The sequence below is a fragment of the Ylistrum balloti genome, unplaced genomic scaffold (genome assembly GCF_031769215.1).
Source record: "Ylistrum balloti isolate Yb309-2 unplaced genomic scaffold, AGI_CSIRO_Ybal_v1 Utg370312, whole genome shotgun sequence".
Classification (NCBI taxonomy): domain Eukaryota; kingdom Metazoa; phylum Mollusca; class Bivalvia; order Pectinida; family Pectinidae; genus Ylistrum; species Ylistrum balloti.
In genome coordinates, this window is record NW_026782231.1 from 26,298 (window position 1) to 44,510 (window position 18,213).

The following is an 18,213-nucleotide window of genomic DNA, read 5'->3' on the forward strand; positions in this document are numbered from 1 at the left end:
CGTTAGAACTCATCCAAAATATATTCGTCACCCCCTCCGAAATGTGGGAAAATCCCGGCTGTTCCAACTAATAAACACACGGTCCATTGTCTGCATTTAAGTGTTATGCACTATAGGGCTCCGTGAAAATAGAAGTGCTTGTAAAAAGTATTTCCTGACTAAGAAAATTTTATCATAGTAAGTAGTTAAGGTTTAGAGGTAAAACTATCAAACGACCAGGTTATTTTTAGCCGCGGTGATTGACACACAACAGACGAAAGGGGGGCGGGCGGTATGCAAACGTATTCACTGGGTACCGGAGTCACTGGGCTCGAACGAAAGTGACTTCACTTGCAGACTAAACGTCCAGAGGAGAGAAACTACGCTGTATTTCCTTGGATAGACAGCAGTCTGTTTTCTCTCGGGAGGGGAAAGTCGGTAATTGTTTAAGAATAATATATATCTGGAGTTGTTTTAAACAAACCCCCATGATTGTGAAAAAAGTGTAATTTTAAGAAGCACCCGTGTTCCTTGGTACCAAAAGGTACCCTGGATTCTGTGTCCTGTGGCTGAGGCTTAAATCCAGGAAAATGGTACTGCCGAAACCATCCTCCCCGCAAAAGTGTATATGGACCTTGTTAGTTATTCTGATTCTTTGGAATGGGATAGATTTAGCACAAACGGTGAGTATATATGTTTAATATTGTATAACATTGTACATATATGTTATAATATTTTGCTGAGCCAAGTTGAATGAAGTTGCTGTGTTCGCGAAAAGTTGGATCATGTCGGTAGATGTGTTTATGTGAGAAGTTGTAACAGAAACGACGAAAGAATCTTTGTATATATATAGATGTCAAACACGAAAACTGAATTCAGCTGGAGTGTGGTCGCTAATCATTGTCGCCCTGTTAGTGTACACATGTAGGTTTCGTCTGCTGGAACATACACGGCGATATTACTCCTATAGTCTGTTTCAAATAAATGATGACACCTCTTTTCGCGGAAAAATGTTATGTCGGAATGAAATAGCTCACGAAGGAAAAAAAGCATCGTATTTCAATTTTTTATCCAGTGTTATGAATTAATTTTGTAAACCATTAAAATATCGGTGAAATGCTTAAATATGAAAGATTGCACTTTTTTTATTGTCCCCCATTCAAGAAGACATATAGAATTTGAAATATGAATTAAACCAAGGGAATTGATGCAAAATATGGGTTAATGAAGAGATGTCTTTAAATTTCAAAATCGTTTTTACAGCAGCAATTGAAAATGGCATGTAAATTTTATCTTGACTCTAAAAATGACTGTCCTTTGTTATTGAAGTTGCCAAAATTTTATGATTCTGTCATAAATTAAGTTTTATTACAGACAGAAATATTTCTGACACCAGTTTATAACAGTATCTATTACCAACTTATCAAACAGTATGTTAATAAGTTACTTCAGTTTATTCCTACCTCATATTAGAGTGACCCTGATTTGGATGAACAGGAATAGGGTGCTTATATCACATATTGTCACCCCCACCACATCACCCCCCCACGTTTAACACAACACCCCCCCCCCTAGTTTTTGACCAGATATTACTATTAAACCCAAATTACTCCTTCTCATGTTTCATTCATCCATTATTCAACAAAACTAAATTCATGTGATTATTAAAACTCCCTCCTGAAGCACTTCCCCATTACCCCCCAGCCCCACACCCTTTCATCTATTTATAGTGATAGCATACCCCAGGATATCTTAAAGATACCAGTTGCTGTCAAAATCCCCAAATCCTGACCCAGGCCCCTCATATAGACCCTTATGTGTTTGCTTGCTCTTATTATCTGACCCCTTAGGAAGTGTCCTCCTACGCTCCTAACCCAGCTAATTGCCCTGCTTTGTTTAGCCTGTTATCTGAATCAACATGTTGATCACCAGGTAAACTTTACTATATAATTGACCATTGGTTGTGTGACATAATACAGGTGTGGTCAGTCTAATGTCAAAATGACCACAGTGGGACTGACCATTGTTTGTTGTGTACCAGACTTTTGACCTGTATCCATACACACACACACCTGTATACCTATCACCTGAGATTACAGGTGTGATTCACTGAATAACATCATTGTACACAAACTTGTTAATTCATCACAGTTGACTGTTAGTATACACTGATTAATTAATTACCCTGACAAAAGGTACTCCAGGTATACACCTTTTACCTGTAAGATACATAGAATTATACTTACAGAACACAACTAATATGTTAATAGAGAGAAGTCCTTGTAAAGTGGTGGATTTTGTGTTCTCATTGATACTACAATATTGAAATGATTTCCACAACAATGAAATGTTTTTACTGAAATTTTACTGAAAACTTATAGGATTTTGTGATATTAACTGTATCCAAGAATCACTTATTTCACTTAGTAAATGGAAATTTTTGCGTCTTTTACGTCTACAACAACGTACATGTATACATAAATCATCATTTCTTGACTGTAGCTATGTAATATATCAATATATGAGGCAAGACCAAAAATTTTACTAATTAAAATCCCAAAATCCTGACCCAGACAAAATTTTACTAATTTTTGGCAGCATTTAAGTTGTACTCAGATCAGGTTGAAATATTGATAAAGAAGTATTTAAAGTAACCATCCTCGGCAAACTAAATATTAAAAAAATTGAATAAATATAATCATCAGCAAATTTAATTTGTTTATTAGATAAAAATGAAAAAATCTGGTAGTTTATTTTGAAGTGCTCTGTCTGCCTGATGAATAAATATATGTTAAGTGTTGTATGAACTGATTAATGAATAGCTATAGTGATATATTGCAAAGTATCTTTTATAATGGGATGAAGATGTTATATATTTTGAAGACAAACAATTTGTTGGAGATATACACCAGAAAATCACGACCATATGAGTTGGTGTGTATAGAATGGCATTGTTCATCAAGGCAGGGAGGAGGCAGAATGGAGAAATATTGGAAGGAATGGGGAAAAGAATAAAGGAGCTACGAGATCGAGAGATAGATATTAGTTACAGAAAGATGAAACAGAAATAAATCAAGAAAAATATACAACTCCCTAGAACATAATTGCCGATACAATGCCAAATCTTTGTTCCATCTCCACTCTGCCTGTAGCAAATAACTTAGTTAACTTCAGATGTATTCACCATCCTCCACCTAGCTATCTGGATGTACTTGATACACCCATCTCATTTCTGACAACTGTAATATATGTATATGTACATGAATATAAGGCTATTATTTTTCCTTCCTCCTTTCATCTGTCGACAACTACCCTCTTTTCTTGGATTTGAATACAATTTGTGTATTTGAAAACTTCAGTTTTGAAAAGATGATATTAAATACTTGCTGCATTAATTTCTTATGGGCTCTTTTATAGAAAATAACTTACAGACCATGAGAGGACTAGTACAATAGAATTTTGACCCTGTATCTTCAGTTGTATACTTATTTTTGCTCAAATTCGTGTAAGAGAAATTTGGTATTGCATGCAGGTCATTCTATTTTCTTTATTCTCTGTTACTGTGGTAAACAAATCCTAGGGATGGACTCGTTGCATGCAGTGACCAGTTTGAACTGTCACAGGAAATCTCCAGTTTCCTTAACTTTTTAGACAGACCAGAAAATAGACCCATGTTCTAAAGAAAGAATATGATTGATATATGGTTCATGAACTTCTTGTTTTTCAGTGGTCCATCATTAATATTCTTAAAGGCTGTGAGGTAGTCGACAGGGTGCATTTTTCTACTCTTGTTTGTTTTATTATATATTTGATCAAAAACTCCAACTCTAACAGAATGTCATTACATAAATGCGGGGAGGTATATACCGTATTTGACCTATAATGTGTCCATGTTCATAAAAGTGCCCCGCCTCCATTTATTGGCATTTGCGTCCTGTTAAACAAACTTGGTCCCTCCCTAATTACAATTTAAATCATAATTGTTTTACTGAAGTCCTGCAGTAAACCATACCAGTTGTAAACAATTCTGATCTTGTCAAAAGTGTTATAAAGTCACTCCTAAATTTCTGATTTTTATAGCATCATGAATAAAGAATGGGTTGACCACAGTACCTTGTTCACAGAAAAGTGTCATTGTGTAGGATTTTTATGTTGTAAGAAACAAATTTCGCTGCCTGAAAGAATTGGGACCATTGATGTTTAAAACAGATATTCGTTTGAACATGCACTTATTCAAATTCATATTTGACTTGCATGTTGACAACTAAAGGTAAAATTGAACAAGCCTTTAGTTCACATGACCCCAGAAGCAGAAACTGTTTTGTCAAATATATTGGTATGGCCATTGCACAAATTTAGGGATGAATCTTTAAAATTTCGAAACTGTTTTTGTTATAAAAAAAATAAATTATGCACATGTTGAGTTAAAGTACTTGAAACCTTAGGTGTCAGAATAGCCAGATATCATTCAAGAAGTTTTAGGATGGGGTAAATTTAAAAGTCCTTATAGGTTATTGCATGCGAAGAAGTCATACATTGATGGGAGGTCGTATCAGCCAAAACTAAATTGTGTAGGATTACGTTACTTGTGTTTTTTTTTTGTTTGAACTTGGTCACCCCAATTACGAAGTACTAGTGGTAACACACTCCTAATAACATATAAATTAGCTGACAGAAAGGTTTTAATTCTGGTAGCTTTGCGATTGTATTTCAACTCAAGTTGTGTGTGGTTCATAATCATATGAATGACTGGTAAGTGTATATACACTGTAATGATTACAAATCCTTTCTTGCACTTTCTTTACATCTCGTTTACTGTTCGTTCAACGGAAGACCCTTTTTTTATGGAAGTAGCTTGTGTTAAGTATCACTGTTGTAAGAGTTGGATAGTGAACTATAAAACCGGTGGTTTTCAATAACCCTACTTTTGTTTGATGTGTGTACTAGAGACTTGCGATAATTAGATGTGCAGGTTCAACTAAAATCCATTAATCATTCTTCATAAAAGTTAACAGGGCAAGTTTTTATTTTCTGGTCAAGACTCAGCTCATTGGCTTTGCTTTTTGTAAGAATTTTCATTCGAGTAAATTTTCTTGTTTTGTCTGGATGGTAGGTTTTTCAGTGCGTTGTCCCATTTCGGCAGAGCTGTATTATTCATTCAATAAGGTTACAACTAAGTCAGAATTAGTCTATAGCTAGTCATTATTAACAGTTGCAATTAAGGGTGAAATGAGTTTAACAGGTGCATTGAATTCATAAAACATGCAGACAGGTAAAACATTTAATTAAAGTATAATTAGATGCCAAATTAAAAAATAAACCAAGACTTTATGAAAAAGACGATATGGTTGTATGGTACCAAATTTTATGTATTGATATATTTATATATATATATACATAGTTGTTTAAATTTCCAGCTGGTATACAAACTATTAGATGGGACTGAGTGAACTTGTTAAAGCAACAAGGAGACTATTTAAGTTCAATTTATGTTCTATGTGAGTAGAGACCACCTCCTTATGACCCAATGATAGAGTTGTTATGTGGTGCAGTGGTAACGCACTACCCTTTCACCTAGCTGTCTGGGGTTTGATTCTCGGAGTGGACATGAACAGGTATGGGGTCACCTGCCTGACCATAGGGCTTTCCCTGGGTAATCCCGTTTCTTCCTACTGTAAGACTCCTTGCACACTTCCATCCGGGCCAGAGTAATTGATATAAGTTGGAAAAACTTGTTTTGCAGTTGTTGTAAAATAAATAAAGTTTCTTTTAGAACAGAATGGCTCTAGATCAGGGCTATTCAGATATTTGGCTTGGCAATCTTTTAAGTGATATCATGATAACTTTAGATTTGTTTCGTAATAAAACAATGATCGTTTTCACTTTTGATGAAACAGAGAATATTTTAACTATCAATGAGAAAATCTGATAGTTTTCAGTGGTATGAATTTTACAAAAAATCCTTTTTTACGTCCTTTATATTGATTGTGAGGTGAAAAACTGATACCAACCAGACAACATACTTTGACAGGTGAAACGTTTAGGGACTTTTGAAAAAAATGTCATTGTAATGGGGCTATGATTGTAGAGATTAAATAAACATTCTTGACACCAATAAACCAGAATTTTTACACTATTTCAATTTTATGGTTAAAATGAGCCAAAGACCACGTAAAGCAGTCTGAAATGTGCAGTGGAACACATTCAGGAAGGTTCTAGGCTTTCAAGAATGAGATCTTCACTGATAATGGAATTACAGGCAGACATCCCACCATCTTCTGGTATGTAACCAGCGTGGAAGTTGCATGTTGTGTAAGTCTGCAATATGGTTTGGGTATACTGTGATTTTTTTAGGGGGTTGTAGATGTATGATGTAGATATATTGTGGATTCCCATGATAGAATAGCTAAAGACTTAACATGCATTGCTGAAACAGCACACAGGAAATGTTACACAGGGGAGATAATTTAGTCTTAAGATATTGGTGTCATCAGCAGAAAAGGAAAGATCTTGGTATATCTGGAACTTAGTAAAGTTACTACTGATTTTTTTTGTATCAGGGAATTTTTAGGACTGATATCTGGTACTTTTAAAAATTAAAATAATCTTAAAATGTTCATATGCTTTTAGGTATTTATTTATCAAAGAAAAATTCATGAAAAAATAATAACATGAAAGTTCCATCCAAAGGGTGATGGAAAAAAGTCCCTATAGTACAGTATCTGTTTTATGGGTGATATATCAGAATTTCTTTTCAGAAGATGTTAGACTGAAAATACATCAATTTTCCAGTGTATAAAACAATCCTTTTTGTTGGGTAGAAAGGAATTCTTTATCATTGTCTATTCCCGAGATAAGCCCACTCCCTAATATTGAATATATACATTAAAGGATATATATAGACCTTGACCTGTGCATATAAGGTCAAAGGTCATTCCACAAATGCATCCTGTCACAAACTAGTACAGAATGGAATGGGTATCTGTGCATTGGCTTGGATTTTAGGATAGGTGCCAAATATATATAAAGGGTCAACAACTTATAAGTGCCCAGGTCATTTCTAGTGAGGTATATATAGGTACCAATATACCTTTATGGTCAGTACTGGTTAACACTTTACCAAGCCACATAAGGTTTATAGATAATATGTAAATATGGACTTCTATGTTTAATGAAACATGTTTCTGAACTCTTCAGAATTCGGAATAAAATTTGATATCATTTTTTGATAACTATATGACACTATTAATCTAGTCTACCTTAGGGCTAAATTACCACAGTTGCTAACTAGTGTTTTGGTATTGAAATCAGCTGCGTCACTATTTTGAGCTATGTATCATAGACATCAATATGACATTTCAGAAGTTGTAAAATATGTTTGGTAGCTAGTTTTCCACAATTTTAGTATTTAACATGTAAGGCTTGAATTACATGGGATGGAAATTTAAAGGTAGAAGAACAGTTTACAGGGGGTTGTTATATACCTTAGGTATTTGGGTAATGTTTACAGTAATTAATGTACAGGTGAGAATTGGGATGGTACACACCGTTATATCACAACATCACAATATACACCTGTCATTTGGTCACTCACAACCTTCTCCTTATAAAGTCTCTAAATTGAAGAGCTGGCCATTAAAAGTCACACAGGTATTTAACAGATTTTTACAGCTTAGAATTATCTCCAACAGACTTGGACAGATATGGACGAGCCTATGTTACATTATCCTGTCTGTGATCTTAACACAAGCATATCTAGCCAGCTTCATTTCTTAAAAAACATTTTGTAACATCACTCTCTTCATGTTGGAAGTTTTACTTGTTTACAATGTTTCTATGCCAACTTGACACCATTTGTTTGAAGTCTTCATACTCACAAAAAGAAATTTTAAAAAAGATTACAAAAATTTCTTCATTTTATTTTTGAGCAATAATGCCTGTAAGCTAACCAATCGGGTAAATTTCACTTTTCAGATCTGTAGTGAGGATATAGAATATTTTGTAAGTGGACAATCTGTTTATCCTGAAGAAAAGTTTAATATTCTTAACTTGGACATCTTTGTAAGGACGAGAGCACTGAATTTCTCTCTGATATTCAAGGAAACACTGGAATGGTTAGCACTCTTCAGTAAGGTTATATGTCAGTGTCAGATTCTATTTTTTTTTTACAAAATATAATAAAAAAATTTTTAGGCATATTTTGAATTTATATGTAATCTAGTCCATACTTTTAGCTCAACTCAAAGTTTAATGGTGCTGATGATTATGCAAGTGTTAGTTAAAGAAATGATTTGAAAAAAAAATAAACCATATATGGTATTTTTTGTTTTCATTAAATTAAAGACAATTTTCTGATAATTTAAAAGCAGTTTAATATATGAACACTAATTTTTGAAATCTGTATACAATGCAATATGACAGTAGTAATAATTGAATTGATCATATATATGTTGAACATTATAAAAAGTGAACAGAATTATCACAGATAATTTTTAATCTCTTAAATTTTGATTGTAGAACAATTATAGTTTTCATTTATCTCCAACAGGATCTGCACTTTTTGTCTAGATTCTTTCATACAAACCAGTCTGTGCTGTGTTGTAGTCTTTGGGCAAAACATTCCACCTAATTGGTCTGGATGGCTGTTATGTGAAGGACCTCCCATATCATGTTCACCTTGGTTGTTCACAGGCTGATAAACCTAAAAACTTTCATTTGAGCTTGAAGTTTAATTATCAGGCTGAACTGTTACCTAGACAATATTGTTGAACGACTTAGGAATAATACTTAAGTTGTCCTTGTTGTTCTATTTTACCAGCCACAGTGACATAACAATTATTGACCTCTTGTTTATAATTGAAGCAGATTTATGAGGCTGTCACCTGGTATTAAGTTTGTTGGAACATGAAAGATCCTAGATAAGGTTTCCATACTGGTGTTGTAAAGAAAATGAAGACAGATATTATCAAAGATTAACAGAAAAATAGAAGGTAGATGTGCATTGAACAATTTTTTTGGTTGCTCTTTCATTTTGCTGATTACACACGTCTTTATGTATAGGTATTTCTTCTCAATATTTCTGGGACATTAAACACATTTACATCAAAACACTACACCAATCTTAAACCCAGAGGGCAGAAAGTTTATGTTTTTTTCAATTTTCTTACCAATAGGGGTGTAAATTGATCGGTACTTCATTTGAAAATTGAAACCTCTCTCCACCTAAAACATACAATGGATTGAGATTTTCATTGAAATGGATTAGACCATTATGCCATTGTAGGTTGGTTAAGGGTTGAATGTGCAGAACACACAAGTAGACTACGTCAACTGTGCAAAATTGCCAAGAATAATTTCGGTCATGAAAATAAAAATTCACTATCACACCTGCTTTAATGTTATATTTCAAGCAGTATACAATGTCTATTCATAGATTTTAAGCACTGTTTTGTGAATGAAGATTGATTTTTTTCATAATTTTTTTACAATTTTTTTTATAGGTTTTAATTATTTCATTAGAATTGTGTTCATTTGTGTTAATGAGCCATGTACCAGAAATGCTGAAATTCTGAGAGCAGTTATGTGTTGTGTCAGACTTAATTAAAATAGTTTAGCGATGACTGAGATTTATTACAAAATCTAATGTATTATTATGCCTTAAAGACCTGAAATCTAACCATGGGGTAATTTTTTCGTTGAGTATACAAGGAAACAAATTCTGTCTCCAATAAATGTTAAAGAAAAAAAAGGAAATCTTTTCGAGTACAATAAACAACATGCAGTGTGGTTTAATTATTAGTGTGATCCTTTATTTAGGAAGACTGAGAATAGATATCCATAAATCTTCCTGGCTGTGTCATTATAAAAACCTTTATACTTCTTGGTGAGATCCGAGAAAGTAAACTGGAGTGAATAAACCAATAGTACAAAGACTTCCGTGTAGTGAATGCATGTGAGGCATCGCAGGTCAGAATGACAGTTTGATGTTCGATTTGAAGCTTTGTCATGGTGAAATTGATAAAAGTCAGCTCATTTCTATTACATGTCAAATGTATTTTATGTGTTAATGAAAGTCTCAATTTTCTTTTCTTTTTTTAGAAATTCACATCTGCTTAATTTACCCCAAAAAATGGTCGCAACCACATGGAGAATCTGAAAGAATTTTTTTTTTCAGTTTGCTTGTTCACATAGGATATGAACTTGCTGCCTTACTGTAGAAGATGGTTTAGGTAACTTTGTGTTACTGGACGTCGGTCATTTGTCAGAAGTTCAAGTGTCGAAATTGTCGTTGGAATGATGTATGGTTATTTTGACACACATGTGGACAGTATTGTAATTAGCATACTTCACTTATAAAGTAGAGATCTTTAGCTGATTGAATGTTTTCTAGCCCTTTCGGCTATTTTGTCGTGTTAAATGATAATCCAACCTATTGTTTAAATTTCCAAAACAATTTCTATTTGGATGCTGGTATTTGTTCAAAATAAACGTATTTTATCTGTTGAATTTTCATAAGTACCTTTACCCTAGAATACTTTTTGACTTCAAAAATACTTTTCTCGATAAATGTGATAATTTTTTTTATAAATACCTTAAATAGAATGATATTTAAAAAAAACTTTGAATCTATGAGCTAAAAAAGCAGCTCCTTGATCCATACCAAAAAAAATCTTCAAAATGTCAGTGCAGATATATGCTCTTCTTAATCAGTTTTTATGAATTAACAGAAAATATCTCATTATTATCTTTTATATGAAAATGGTTGTTTATATTCTTTATGTTGTAAGTACCACTGTTATGTTAGAGTCCATTTTGATAGATATTTTGTTGTATGCTGTGACTTTGATATTCCAATATTTTCAGTTTCTATTAATATGGATAATTAATGTCCTAATAAAGAGTAAGTGATTAATTTGAAAGCTAACAAATTGTACAGTAAACTTAATTCTGACGAAGTATCAGAATGTTAACAATTGTCCAGTTTGTGGACAGTGTTACACTCGACCAGTGATGAGTGACTTCCTAAACTCCAGGACATCTGATCTAGAGAACTGCCACCTTTGTACCAGTAAAAATGGCCTTAACAGGTGAAAATTACATCTGCTCTGTGTGTTCCGAACCCCTAGGTAAAGTCAGTCAGTCAGCCTACCTTTATCTGATACAGACTATAGATTGTTTAAAAACCCCTGATTCAGGTATGCAGTATACAACACCTGCTTCGGGACTAGATGTACCTACAGGCAAAAAAATCACAGGTGTTTATTAATAGAAAAGGATTTTTATATTTCGGAAGTAACATCATTTAAAAAAACATTACCTGGTGTACACAAAATGTAAATAGCTGTCTGGTCAAAATTTATGTATTCTGCTTTCATTTCAGTTCTGTTTTTAATCTGATATGACGTCAAAGTGTATTCAGTTTGATGTCCTTTTCTTTCAATTTTTATACAAATTACATAACAAAATTATGCATATATTTCACCAGACTTGAGATGAATGGTGATAATTGCAGGGAGACATCCAAGTTATCGGATTTTTTACCTTTGGATTATGTGCTGCTATCTCTATATGTGGCTAATATTCAGTTAACACAGTTTCTAGAATTACATTAAGTGATAAATCGTCACATGTGTACATTCCCTGCCTTTACCTAAGTGTTAAGCATGAACTTTCCTTTCCTATGTAGGGGCATACATAGTTATCCAATGCTTATATAGTTTAAAAAGTTGATAAATGTGATTCAATATCTTGGCATTTGATTTACATATGTATAAAGATTTTTTTCTGTACGTCAGTGTTGTGTGTCTCAAAGTACAGAGGTATCACAATTATCAACTATGTAGTCAGGGTGTACTACCAAAGACGCTTCAATTTACACTTGGAGAATATCTATGTTTCCAAGGAAGACACTATACTTGGAACATCATAACAGTGAACTACTTCCAACTTGATATCAAATGTCAACCATTTAACCATCATATATTTGACCCACTGGGTTTGATACCAAACATTACAACATATATCTGTTACTCATGTAGCATTTATACAGTAGGTTAATCCCTTAAATGCCCTCATTTTTTTAAAGAGTACATGATATATGTATACATTTTTTTCATCTTAAATTGTTTAAAGATAACTTCAGGTGAGTTTTAAGACTAGAAGATAACATCAGGTGAATTAAATATGGAAGTTAAAAGTTCAATTTTGCACAAGTCTCCTTTAAACCAAGCTCTGTAAACTCAGTAGGTAAAAACCTAGTACAGGTGTAATGTCATTCTCGGGGTGCACATGCGGTAGGCGATGAGTGTTGATATGAGCCCAGAGATAATTCTTGTTTGGTTTGACCTCGAGTCAATATTTCCGTTGATTATACAGTGCTAGTTGTAATATGTTTGTTTAGGCCAAATATTAAACATTCGAGTTGTAGAAAACTGATAATGCCTGAGTGCCTTTCATGTTTGACGACACAGGCCAGTTTTTCAGTCTGTATATGTCACACTGTGTAGATATAGCTCTTTCCAGTGATGATCTTTTTCACCTATGGCCCAGTGATATACTTCCGAGTACCTTTATGGCAAACACACACTATCTCATACCCAGGTTTTCCATGATGTCAGCACCTTATTGAGAAACCATTACACATTGTACAAAATGCACCTGTATTGTACAATTCTATAATGAAAAGATTTCAAGTTGAATCTGATTTTGGCAATGATCATTAGGAATTTTTCTTTCAAAATTGGTTGATATTCTAGAAATTAAAAAAAACACAATAAAATAAAAAAGGGTTTTGAAATGTTTAAACATAGATAGAAAAATAATTAATTGACACATTTAATGAAATTTATATGGTGACAAATGTTTGCTAAACTGGATAGGATAACTGTGGTGTAATATTTGACAAAATGCAACAATTTTGATAATTTCTGGGAAAATTGATACTTCATTACAGTATTTTAATTCACAGTTATAATTGCTCCAGTTATCTTTGAGAACGAGAATGTGTAAATGATAGACTGAACTGGTACAGAGAATTGTATGTGGCGGTGAGGATGAAGGGCCAGCTACGAGGTATCAGTTGTCGATTTTAGAAGCGTAGGTGACAGTTACGCACAAAAACCCTGACAGTAAATTTTGTCCTGTTGACTTGGCCTTTTGTAATGGAGGATGACCATGTGACCCCGGGACATATCAGTGTGCCCATCGATAGGCAGGTTACCTGTCTGTGAGATCAAACACCCGACTGTATACAGAAATATACGCTGCACTATTGTGAAACACTGGCATGTAGGTCGCCTGTTAAAAAAAACATAAATCATGTCTGTATATTGGTGACAAGTCTTGTTCTTGTGTGTCAAATCTTCCGCTGTCCTATTCTCTGAAGGTGGTTTTTAGTGTGTCGTAATCTTTACTTTTCAATTCAGAACATGCGATGTAACTTGTTTGATAAAAGTGAAGCTTTAGCTTCTTATATTTAAACACTTAGGAATCTCACTTACCTAGTGTTCTATATTCATCACAGGTGTCCATATTGATAAAAATAAATCTTTAAATTTTTTTCCAGACTGATTATTAGGAACACAAATTCATCACCACACATTTTGGATGTTGATTCAAACATAACTTAATTATATGTATGTAAATGTCTCGTCATAATGATAAAATGCTTTAAGTAGTTTCTTTTGAGTGCCTTCCATTTAAAGTTTTCAAAGAATGTAAATAAAATAAAAAATTGAGTACAGGAATGTTTAATTGTGTGTAAAAATGTTCTTATAGATCGTAAAATTAACATGGAATGTAGCTGATTTAGATGATGTCCAGTGAACATTTAAATTTGACGGCCCTGTGACCAGTAACCATTGTTTCTAGTCCTGTGTGTGTTATATTGTAATGTATGTACTCGAGTCTGGTTTATATAAAGTGCTATGTTTTAAAGGGGATAGATGCTAGCAGTTGAGTAAGTGGAGGGGCTGGGGTTAAAGATAAAGAAAGAGAGAAAGACTTACATAGGGAAAGAAAAAGAGACAGAAAAAAGATAGGGTGGATAGTGGAAATTTGATATAGAAGAGATACGGGGAGTGATACTTGGCCTGATGAGAACGGGTGATCAGATAATGCAGAATGTCTCTCTCTATTGTTCTGGGTTCAAATTCTTGTCTGGACCAGCTGTAGTTTTTCTCTCCTACTGGGGTGTCATAGGATTTCATATTGTTAGCTTAAATATAAGTAAAGTAAGTACAGTAAAGTCACATGTAAGTAATTTGCTCTGTTTCTTTGGAAAGTTTAAAGCTCTCTTGAAAGTAGAAGTAAAGGAATAGTTTTTGTTCTGTGGAGATATCTGAACAGATTCCAGTATTCATCTGAAGTAAAGTGACACTTGAATCTGACACGAGTGGGATGGATAAGCAGTATCTCGGTGTATTGGGTGTTCTGTCCGTACTTAAACACTGGCTCAAGTACAAATTGGAAAAAAGTGGTGAAAGTAATTTGGCAGCATTTATTCATATGTAACCTTACTGATAAAGAAATCAGATAAAATACGTTGCATTGTACAGTATACAACTGTCTTCTGGTTCTTGCCTATCAGAGCTACTGTAGCTGTTGGTACCACAAGGTCAGTTGTTAACTTTCAAGGTCAATGGGCATGGTAAAAAATGTTATGGCTTTCCTCAGTGTGAATTGATTCAAGCAGAATGTAGATGATTTGTTAAAATTGTTCAAGTCCTCATTTAGTATTACTGTAGTATCTGCGCATTTGTATACTTTGTTAGTCAGCCTTTTCGTCTGCCTGTCTCTCCAACCATCTGCTTCTCGGGGAAGGCAGATGTTTTGCAAAATGTTTACTTTGAGCTCTACTGTTGCAAGATGGAGATTTCTTAGGATGGAGGATGATCATGAAAAAGCTGTGACATCCCGTAGCTATATATAGAAATATTGCCCTTTATTTATTGTGACACTGAAGTTTATGGAGTTTTCTGTTTTGCCATGTCTTTTCAAGGCTTAAAGAAAATGAGTTGTACATGCTTTACACGGTGTTTGATCATTTGTTCATTTTGATAAAGATATTTGTGTGGTTTTCTGTTTTTGGATGTCTTTTAACTGTGTAATGGAAGGCTGTTGTACATGTTTTATACAGAGTTATGGCCTTTCGTTTATTGTAAAACAGATATTTGTTGAGCTTTCTGTTTTTGCATGTATTTAAACTTTATAATTGACAGTAGTTGCACATGCTTTATACAGAGTTATGACCCTTTGTTCATTTAGATACTAACTAAGTGTCATTGGACTTGTAATTTTTATCTTACATGTTTTTCTACAGTTAGGCAGCAAGCACATATCTTTAATTATAAACTGTTTGAGATGTTGTCGGTCTGTAAAAGAGTATACATTCACTTGAACCTTTGACCTATATATTTCAGCGTTATCTAGATATCAGCACATTCTATGTTATGCTGTTGGTTGCTCGTCAAACAAACAGTGGTCCTATTACATTAAGACATCATTAAATGTTTCAAGTAAACATCAGGGATAGCCCCTTATAGCTCATTACTGGTCAACTTAAAGATTTACTTTTATATTTTCTGATTGTCTCCTAGTGTACAAACTTTAAAGCAGAAGTCAAAACTGTAGATTATTTAAGAAATCATCTTTTTAAAAACAAGGTATATGGCATTTGGTGAAAAAGGAAAATCAGAAAATGAGAACTTTTTAAAAAATGAAATTTGCAAAGTACGAAGTTGTTAAAGGAGTTCTGTTGGGTTATGTGCTGCAGATTGAGGTGATGGCTTACCTAGTATTACTAGTAATACCTCTGTCCCTACATGAGGTACAGCTGATACATAGAGGCAAGTTACCAAATTTCACCTAATAGATACACCATTTATTAGAAATAAACTGAGCTAACAAAGACATCTATTTTTTGCAAAACCAAAACATTTGAGCCCCAGGAAACATTTGATCTTACAAAACAAGATTATTGTCATATGAAGGAATATTTGCATAGTTTAGATAATGGATACCTCATCGGTCATATTTTATGATGCACAGCTCATATATAGAAAAGGCACAATATTCAAGGTAATCTTGTTTCAGTTTCATTATAAGTATGTATCATACGTAAACTGAAATACTAAGGATAAATTGGGCTTATTTTATGTTAGATTTAGTATTGTCCCTATATTTTTCCAGCACACAAATATGGCATGAATGGTTGGAGAGTTGATTTGTGATGTAGGGCGATTATCTATGAAAATACGGTACAGAGGCTGGAGATATCCGGTGTATGATGAAGGGTGATTATCTATATAAATACGGTACAGAGGCTGGAGATATCAGGTGTATGATGAAGGGTGATTATCTATATAAATACGGTACAGAGGCTGGAGATATCAGGTGTATGATGAAGGGTGATTATCTATATAAATACGGTACAGAGGCTGGATATATCAGGTGCATGATGAAGGGTGATTATCTATATAAATACGGTACAGAGGCTGGAGATAGTTGTATATGATGAAGGGTGATTATCTATATAAATACGGTACAGAGGCTGGAGATAGTTGTATATGATGAAGGGTGATTATCCATCTTAATATGGTACAAAGGCTGGAGATAGCAGGTGTATGATGAAGGGTGATTATCTATATAAATACGGTACAGAGGCTGGAGATAGCAGGTGTATGATGAAGGGTGATTATCTATATAAATACGGTACAGAGGCTGGAGATAGCAGGTGTATGATGAAGGGTGATTATCTATATAAATAGGGTACAGAGGCTGGAGATAGTTGTATATGATGAAGGGTGATTATCTATATAAATACGGTAGAGGCTGGAGATAGTTGTATATGATGAAGGGTGATTATCCATCTTAATATGGTACAAAGGCTGGAGATAGCAGGTGTATGATAAAGGGTGATTATCTATATAAATACGGTACAGAGGCTGGAGATAGGAGGTGTATGATGAAGGGTGATTATCTATATAAATACGGTACAGAGGCTGGAGATAGCAGGTGTATGATGAAGGGTGATTATCTATATAAATACGGTACAGAGGCTGGAGATAGTTGTATATGATGAATGGTGATTATCCATATAAATACGGTACAGAGGCTGGAGATAGTTGTATATGATGAAGGGTGATTATCCATCTTAATATGGTACAGAGGCTGGAGATAGCAAGTGTATGATGAAGGGTGATTATCTATATAAATACGGTACAGAGGCTGGAGATAGTTGTATATGATGAAGGGTGATTATCTATATAAATACGGTACAGAGGCTGGAGTATGATATATAGATAGAACAGGTGTTTGGTAGTGATATTGGCACAGACCCTGATTACCTATAATCTGCCTATAGAATGTACATATGTCTTCATTTCCCTGTAATTATTGTTTTGGTATTACATTCTTTCACTCGCTACACGACAGACAAACTGAGGAACTTGGTGTTATAGTGTAGATTGTCTGATGCCAATGAAGGTACTTAAAGATACCACAAGTGATGCAATTGAAAATTTGAATTCTTATAACTATCTTTAAAACATACTTATTGTACATTTCACTACAACTCTTGACTTTCAAAAATTTATTGGCAGTGTTTCAGTCTCCTGTTTCATAATTTCAAATAGCATTTTTTTCCTGCAGTATTTAAAGTGTTGTTGACATCTCAAGATATATTTTGTGATAAAAGTATGATTGGTTTTGATGTTTCAGAGTTTAATGCACATGAAACTTGTTAAAAGTGACCATAACTTTGGACATTTATAGCAAGGAGTTAAGTCTGTGTTTATAGTGTATATATATATATGTATAGATATAGTTTATAGAAAACTGAGTGATGCTGGTAGCGAAGGAAATTTGAGTAGAGGAGAGATTTCTAAACAGCAGAGGAATTTGATCTTTATAAAGATTTCTTCTGAAATATATCACAACTGATTATAGTTTGAAAAATTTGATAGTGTACACATGTGGCACATTACTAACAGAAAATAGTTATTCGAGAAAAAGGATTTCTAGAGGTATTTTAACACTGTTGCCTCAAAAAAGGTAAAAATGCTGGTCTATGCATATTGAACTCACTTGTTTTTCATGGAAGATCACCTTTTGAAAATCGAAAAATATTATTAACTTCTTATCAAGATATGCTGGGGAAGAGAGTGTTGAAATGTATATAACAGCATTCAATTGGCACAGTTGAGCATCGGTGTGTATCTATAGTTTATTTCATAA

General features: G+C 33.8%; 1 protein-coding gene across 1 annotated transcript in view; it reads left to right on the forward strand.

The window, feature by feature from the left end:
- Positions 1–456: 456 nt before the first annotated feature.
- Positions 457–18,213, forward strand: part of LOC132553268 (basement membrane-specific heparan sulfate proteoglycan core protein-like) — a 153,992-nt gene continuing 136,235 nt past the window's right edge. The window contains exon 1 of the mRNA XM_060217499.1: positions 457–662. Coding sequence (XP_060073482.1) covers positions 570–662 — 93 coding nt within the window. The 5' untranslated portion in view covers positions 457–569. The remainder of the gene's footprint in view (positions 663–18,213) is intronic.